Below are 8,851 nucleotides of genomic sequence, written 5' to 3'. Positions count from 1 at the left end.
AAATATGTCTCGGAACGCGAGGGTTACCTCGGGACAATAGTTTGTTGATACGCGTACAGGCCGACCCAGCGGGTGGTGGTTCGGCGATCGTCGCCCCTCCACCCCTCCGCCCCTCAGTTTACCATTGTCTCGCGCCCAGTGACTACCCCACATCAATTCTTCTCGCGGATTTTCAGTGTTTTGTTGGATTTTTGGTGATTTGACTATACAATTTGTTATCCCCAGTCTTTCCTGGGACGCGGTCGGGTCAAGATACCTGCTCCGCACCTTACCCCCCCCTCTCCCCCATGCTGGGTACTGAGATGGAGACTCAGTCACCAGAAGAACTGGGTACTTCCCACGGCGATATTAACATGGACTCTGAAAGCAGCCAGTCAGACGAGGAGGACGAGTATCAAGAAGTTCTGTCAAGGTATAAGAAGAAACGCAGAAGACAGGAGGCAAGGCATAGTGTGGACAGTAATGGTACACTTAACGGAAACGACAAGAGAATGAAGAACGACGCCGAGGCTGATGCAGACAAACGGACGGAACGATGTCAGGAAGGTGAGGGTCAGCGGAGATGGAGGCTTCTCTTCCCTGCCTCATGCACGCTGGCCTATCATCAGAAGCTGCTGTGGACAGTCAGACTCGGAAGAGAACACCGTAAGTTCGAGCCCCTGCTGAAGGAAGGTGTAAACAGACCTTACTTAACGGTAGGTTCTATGGAGGCAGTGAAGTTTCTTAGCCAGCAAGGATATGATGGAATTGTTATGGAAATACCGGAGGGGAACGAGAAGCTGACGAAAGGTAATTATCTATAAATACCCTCAGATTCTGGACCCCGAGTTCATCCTCGACGGCCAACGATTTGTGTGGGCCAAGCGTCACCTTATTAAAGGTGAAGCTAGGAGTCAGGTTGTGGCTCTAGTGAGAGGTGACGTACCCGAGAAAGTGTTCATCACCGGGGCTGGCTACAGGTATGTAGCAAAGTATGTGGAAGAGCCCATAATATGCCTGAAATGCTGCAGATGGGGGCATAAATCCTGGAGCTGTCAACATGATCCACGATGTCGTTTCTGCGGAAAGTCTCACCTCTCTAATGTGTGTAGAAACAGACTTAATCAGGGTGAGAAAATAGTTCCCAGATGCTGCAACTGTGGAGGTGTTCACAATGCCAGCTCGGCTGTGTGTAGCATGAGGCCGAGTATGGGTGTTCTCCGGCCGGTGAATGTTACAGAGCAAGCAAGAGCTCTTACCCAGACACCGGGAGCACAGCAAAACAGTCTGCCCCAAACAGTGCCAGTGAACCGGACGAATGCGTGGGTAAAGGAGTCACCTTTACTTAGGCAGGCTCAAGCAACAAGCAGCCACGCCACCACTCAGGACTCCGGCAGTGACAGTGTAACGGTGAGTGAAGTGGCTACTGTGGCTCAGAAAGAGGGTCATAATGATATGGTCAAGGAGGTGTGGGCTGAACTTAGAAAATTTGGTGAGTTCCTCCAAAATCTTGGGCAGAGAATCGAGTCCATCGAGGCGAAATTAAAGGTTCAGGAGGTCAAGGAAAATCACAAAACGGTGAAGGATAATCAGGATATAGTGGTTGAGGGCAACAATGAATTATTGAGTGATGAAATGAAGGAAAGTGAAGTGTGTGTGAATGATGATAGTCGTAGTGAAAGGAAGAACCCTATAATTACACATAAAATGAAGGAATCATTTGGGCCAATAATGGACGACACAGGACTGAAAAAATCTCTTGAGAATCGCAATGTCGCTTTTACTGGTGAACTTGGGAGGAGGTGGGGGATGTTATACAAGGTATGGCTATCATTTAGTGAACTTATTGGGGATGACTTAGACAGTGAATTGATTAATAATGGATCACCCTAGACTGAAAGTGTTGTCATGTAATGTTAATGGTTTAAGAAACAGGGTTACAGATGTTCATTGTTATGTGATGGGAAATGATATTGATGTTGTAGCTCTCCAGGAGACAGGGGATAGGAATGAAGGCTTATTGAAATTAAATGGCTATAAAGGGTTTAACCTCTTCGCCGCAAATAACGTCAGAGGCACGTCAATTTATGTTAAGAACTCCATACCAGCAGAGTTAGTAGAACCGCCATAAAAAACGCAAGGTATAGAGAGTGTCTGTGTTAAATTATCATTAAGGGAAGGGGAATTTATTGTAGTTAATTTGTATGTATCCAGGAACTGCTTCGACGCTAACTATTTACGTGACTGCATTTATACTAATCCTTCACTGGTCATTGGGGACCTTAATGCTCGGCACACAAGCCTTGGGACAGTGGGTAGTGTTAATGCTAATGGGGTCAAGTTGTTACATTTTCTACAAGATCATCCAGATACCTGTCTCTTGGGAAACAATGAACCAACTCACATCAGGGGAGGACGGCTTGACTATGCCTGCATTTTAAACTCTCAGGGGATTATGGGGGAGGCTCGGGTTGTTCGGGAACTACTTAGTGACCACTTTGCCATGAACGTTGAATTACCACTGGGGAAAAAACAAGTCCACTTTCAAAGGAAAAGGCTAAATATTAATAAAGATATGAAAAATTATTTTATTCAAAATATGGGAGATTGGTATCAACATTACACGCCGCTCTGCGTTGATAGTTTTTACGAGGACATGGTCTAGAACATAGAGAAATTAGTACAGAGGGAAAATAACGGGGGCAGGGGAAGCAAGACGCCCGGACCTAAGAAATTTAAATATTCCAATGATCAGCAAGTCAAGGGGTGGGAGAGAATGCTACGGAGTGCGCATAAAGAATGGTTAAAAAATGGAATGAGGGATGAAGAGAAAAATACAATGTTGGAAGTGGCTAGGGAATGCAGTCAGGTGAGTGTCACGAATCTTATTACGATTCTGCCAATTCTCCCGAACCTCATATTATGTTATTGTTTTCTCTACGTAAATATTGCTGTCAGTTGTATAAGATTTGTGTATATAGATATATATACATTATATATATATATAACATAGATAGCTGGGTAGTGTGTGTAAGGTTTGTTTTGGTGGTGGATGTCACATGAAATTAGCCGTGTGGGCGGTTGACAATAATTGGGAACGGCCAGGGCGATTGTTGGCAAATCAATTGCCTATAGTTTTATATTTATTTATTCCCATATGTGGTAGCCGTAATATTTCAAGGAATGTGAGACCGTTAATTGCAACTCTTAGTTAATCATGTTGGAGTTTAGGGCTGACCTTTGTAAATAGAATGTTCACAATGTTCATGCGAACGTTAATTGGTGTTTGGGTAGACGGTTAGTCGACGTTGGGCCTGCGGACCACGTCCTGGGCAGTAGAGTGGCGGCTGCGGTCGAGTGCAGTTGTGTTTAAGCTAAGTTCTTGGTTTTTGTTTATTTTAAGCCCATATACATATTAATTTATCTGGATAGACGATTTTAGTGTATTTATGGCTTACTCCATATTCTGGTGATAGTGCTCAGGTCTCAAATAATTACCACATTCTATAGTATTACATGCTGATAAATATTTCTGGCTACTATCTATTTAATTGTTGTTAAGTTGTCACCCTTAGCAAAATATATTGTTCTCCCGTTTTTAAACAGTGATTAATTATACCCCTAGACACCTATTGGCATGGCAGATTTTTTATTTGTTCTCTGCACTGTGGGGAGAAGAACATTATTTAGTCTCAAGGGTCGTGACAGTGAGGAAGGAGGCGCGGGACAGATACTGGCAAGAATATGCTCAGTCCATTGGTAATACTAAGAACCTTAAAGACATATGGAGAGCAGTAAACAAAATCAGGGGTTGTAAGACCAAATTCATTGCTCACTCAGATCCAGGGAAAGTTGCTAATGAGTTAGTAGATAAATGGGCAAGTCCTGCTGGTATGGAGTCCTTACCTGCAGACACGAGAGTCACCATTGAGTCATGGGAAAATATTAGAAATGGAGTAACTTTATGTGCCTTAAATACAAGATCTATAACATGCACTGAGATAACTCACGATGAGCTACTGGATGCTATAAAAAGTGGCAGCTCTACTGCTCCGGGAAAAGATGGAGTAACGTATGACATACTTAATTATTTAGCCGGTATGAAACCTAGTCCCTTACTTGATTTGTTTAATATGAGTTATAGAGAGGGAAAGTTACCAAGAAAATGGAAAGAGGCTGTCATCATTCCTATCCCTAAGTCAAACGGAGGCTACAGACCTGTCTCCTTAATATCCTGCTTTTGTAAAATGATGGAAAGGATTTTGTTAAATAGGCTACTCTACCTTGTAGGTGATAACATGTCCAGTAATCTCTTTGGTTTTATCAAAGGCAAAAGTACTGCGGATTGTCTCTTAAAGTGTTTGTCTAATGTGGATGATAATTTTAGAGTTTTTGTTGATCTACAAGGAGCATTTGATAAAGCCAATGGGGAAGTAATCTTATACAAATTAGCCAATCTGGGAATAACAGGGAGATTGCTACACTGATAAGGGATTATCTACAAGGCAGAAAAGGTCAGGTATATTACCAGGGATACATGTCTGAGGAACGGAGGTTTCAGTTAGGTACCCCACAAGGGGGAGTATTAAGTCCCACCTTATTCAATGTATTAGTGAACAGATTAGCATCAGAGATGTATCCTCCAGGGGTCACGACGATCATATATGCTGATGACATTCTTATACAAGGCACTTCTGGGAACAAAATTCAAACTGCTCTTAACATACTTGGTACAACCTGTCACAAGTTAGGCTTAGTTATAAATGCAGATAAAACCAAATACGAGTATAGGAAACGAAGAAATATAACACTCTAAATGGTGTGGAACTGAGCCGTGTTCAGAAGTACAAGTATCTGGGCATGTATGTTGGATACACATGTGAGAGTAAAAATGCTGAAATAAATCATATCAGCACCTTATGTAAAGCCCGTCTGCATCCTCTGAAAGCACTGGCTTTTTCTGGTAAAGGTGTTGGGGTACCTATCTTACGGATGTTATACATAAGCACTGTTCGGTCCCTGATAGACTACGCAGCACCCGTATTGTCTTACACAGGCCAAGGCAGAATTCAAAAAATAGAGCTGATACAGAACGAGGCTATGAGGATTATTCTTGGATGTCAAAGAAATGCAATGATTCAAATAATGAGAATGGAATTAAATTTACAGAGTGTGTGTGATAGAGTCCGTGACATTAACACTAGAGTATCTATTCGTTTCATGCGGAGAAAAGGAGGGGATAAGCTGTTTGAGAGCGTTCAGACCTGCTTGAGTGACGTACACACTTCCAAGAAACTGAGGGAGACACGCTACACGAGGGGATTAGCTCGTGACCTCAGGGAATTCGACGTACTTGACTGCGGTAAACCCTCTCGACAGTGTAATATGTCTGCTCCCTGGAAAGTACAGAAAATAGACGTCGAAATTGTACCCCTCAAGGTGAAAAAGATTCATCATGAACCGGGACAATTACGGTGTTTGTATGGAAGCATGATATCTCGGTTACCAAGAGGCAACAGTTTACATGTATATTGCGACGGGTCGGTGGCAGAGGATGGCAGGGCCGGGTGTGGTGTCCTAATAAGGGAATATACGAAGTTTGGGACTGTCGACAGGATAATTGAACTCCGGCTTAGTAATTATATATCATCCACACAAGCTGAACCGCAGGCCATTCTGGCGTGTTTGGAGGAAGTACGTCATGACGACAAAAATGTTTTTGTATTTGTCGATAGCCAAGGAGCACTGGAGTCCTTAAACAGTCGAAACCCAGTCTTCATGTCTATAGTTGAGGACTGTAAGAGAAGAATAACTGAGATACAGCTGAAAGGTTATAGTGTGAAATTCATGTGGATTCCATCTCATGTTGGAATAGTGCTCAACGAGGTGGCGGATGACTTGGCCAAACGTGCCACATCAAAACCACAAGTTGACATTGAATGTGAATTCACAATGAGTCACATAAGAAGCAAAATCAGAAATATTCAGGCACAGGCGGGAGTGGAGAGGAGAGAGAGATAATGTATGAGAGTAGTCAAACCATGCAACACTACATGTATGTGAGTCAAAACACCCATTTCACTTATGGTAAAAGGAGAAATGCTTGGAGTGACTCTGTGTACATGCGGCTCAGGCTTGGGTACAAATATTACTGGGAATATGGGATAGATGTTCATGATAATGACACGAGGTGTAAACTATGTGGTATGTTAAGGTCTCACACCCTGGCCCATTATGTTCTTGATTGTCCGTTGATTAATGTATATAGGAACACTGAGATAAGGACTGTTCCTGAACAAATAGCCTGGATGTGTCACAACGGCAAGGTTGATGATATTCTTGAGAGATATAAGAATTTTGCACCAAGATTGTAATATTTTGTTGAATTATCTGCATGTCTCTTGCAAATTGTCTATACAGTATACCTAGGTCATAAAAGTATTTGTGTGTACGTCTGATAACATACTATTTGTGAAGGAGGAAATGTATATGTTTATCTCTCAAAATGTTTGGTAATATGTTTATTTGTGATGTGTGTCTATGTATATATTAACACGTTGTACTGAATGGGGTGAGAATAGCTTGAGCTACCTCATCCCTTTGTGTGTATTTTACCTCAATAAACTTATTTCAATTTCAATTTGTTATTATATATCTCACCATGGGTCCCAAGAAAGCCTGTGGTAAGGATAAAGGCCAGAAAGCCCATGTGAGGATGACAATAGAGGAGAAACAAGAGATCATTCGGAAGCATGAGAACGGTACACGTGTTGTTGAACTTTGTAGGCAGTACAACAAAGCCACATCAACAATATGCACTATACTTAAGAAGAAAAATGAGATTATGAGTGCTAAAGTGGCAAAAGGAGTCAGAACAATAACGAAACAAAGACCACAAATACTTGAAGAAGTGGAAAAGTTGTTATTAATGTGGATACACGACAAAGAGTTAAGGGGTGACAGTGTTTCGGAGGCCATTATTTGTGAGAAAGCCAGGGTTTGGACAGATTTGTGGTGAGGAAATCGAGCAGCGAGCCTCAACCAGGACCTAGTGGCACTCAGATAAAACGTCCCAGGGAGAGCACACCAGAAAGGTCTTCACTGCCTGATGTGATAATGGAAGGGGACTCCCCTTCCAAACAGTAACTCCTCTCCTCCTCCCCCCTCCTCCCCCCTCCTCACCATCTTCCATACGCCTACAGCATTCAAGAGCAAGGTAAGTAATAACTTGAACATAGTTTTGTAGGTATATTTAGATGAACTAGGTATAAAAATTTAGTTTGATGTGGGGTTTTTGGGGTAGTCAGGAACGGATAAATTCATTTCCCTTTATTTCTTATGGGGAAATTAGCTTCAGAATACGAGTATTCGGAATACAAGGCGTCTCCAGGAACCAATTAAACTCTTAAACTGAGGTATGCCTGTATATATATATATATATATATATATATATATATTATTTATTTATTTATTTATGCATATACAAGAATGTACATAAGGAATGTGAGGATACAATTATGGTAATTACAGTCTTGTAAAGCCACTAGCACGCGCAGCGTTTCGGGCAGGTCCTTAATCTAAGAAAATTTTAAGGAGGTAAATACTTGCAAAATTTATAGACAAAAAAATGATAACAGATTACATGGAATGAAAAAAAAAAAAAGATGAGAGAAAATTATAGGTACAGTATATTAAAGCACATAGGTAGCTATGATTGATTGCAATGACAGCTTAAAATGGTAGTTGACAACAAATTGGTAGGCACAATACAGCAGAAACAATATAAGATTGATTGCAATGACAGCTTGAATGGTAGTTGACAAAATTGGTAGTCACAATACAGCATATGGCTAGCACATAAAAGAAGACAGCAATGAACACAATGATAAGGTTGTTTGATATTACATAAAATTTAGGAGATTGGGTACCACTAGGTACAGAGCAAATTTAAAGCTCAGTGTAGGAAACTAATAGATGAAGTTAGGTACTTTTTGGTTTTGCTTTTAAATAAGGCAAAAGTTTTACAGTTTTTCAATTCACTAGGGAGTGAGTTCCATAGACTAGGTCCCTTAATTTGCATAGAGTGTTTACACAGATTAAGTTTGACCCTGGGGATATCAAAGAGATATTTATTTCTGGTGTGGTGATAATGGGTCCTATTACATCTGTCCAGGGAGAGTTTCAGAGCATGGTTTGCATTTAAGAAACAGGGTTTTGTAAATGTAGTTGACACAAGAGAATGTGTGGAGGGAGTTAATATTTAGCAAGTTTAGAGATTTAAACAAGGGAGCTGAGTGTTGGTCTGAAAGCAGAGTTAGTTATTATTCTGATAGCAGATTTTTGCTGTGTGATGATGGGCTTAAGGTGGTTTGCAGTGGTAGACCCCCATGCACAGATACCATAGATTAAGATAGGGGTAGATTAGTGCATAATATAGTGAGAGGAGAGCAGAGTTAGGAACATAATATCTGATTTTGGAGAGTATACCAACTGTCTTAGAGACTTTTTTAGTTATGTGTTGAATGTGGGTGCTGAAGTTGAGTCTCTTGTCTAGGAATAGGCCAAGAAACTTGCCATCATTTTTATTACTGATGTTAATGTTGTCTATCTGTAGCTGAATTGCATTTGATGATTTGTTTCCAAATAAGATGTAGTAAGTCTTTTCGATGTTTAATGTTAGTTTGTTCGTTGACATCCATAAGTGGACTTTTTTTAATTATTATTCACAACATTATTTAGTGTATGTGGGTTGAGGTTTGAGTAGATAAGGGTAGTATCGTCAGCAAACAATATAGGTTTGAGAATATAGAGACATTAGGCAGATCGTTTATATATATAAGAAATAGAAGAGGTCCTAAGATGCTGCCCTGTG

At 41.0% G+C, this 8,851-nt stretch overlaps 1 protein-coding gene across 1 annotated transcript in view; it reads left to right on the top strand.

Moving 5' to 3' along the window:
* The first annotated feature begins 302 nt into the window (after nt 1-302).
* LOC138366138 (uncharacterized) overlaps nt 303-8,851 on the top strand; it is a 15,123-nt gene continuing 6,574 nt past the window's right edge. The window contains exon 1 of the mRNA XM_069326881.1: nt 303-412. Coding sequence (XP_069182982.1) covers nt 303-412 — 110 coding nt within the window. The remainder of the gene's footprint in view (nt 413-8,851) is intronic.

The sequence above is a fragment of the Procambarus clarkii genome, chromosome 18, assembly GCF_040958095.1.
Source record: "Procambarus clarkii isolate CNS0578487 chromosome 18, FALCON_Pclarkii_2.0, whole genome shotgun sequence".
Lineage (NCBI taxonomy): Eukaryota > Metazoa > Arthropoda > Malacostraca > Decapoda > Cambaridae > Procambarus > Procambarus clarkii.
The sequence above is the reverse complement of the archived record's forward strand: the minus strand, read 5'-3'. Positions and strand labels throughout refer to the sequence as shown.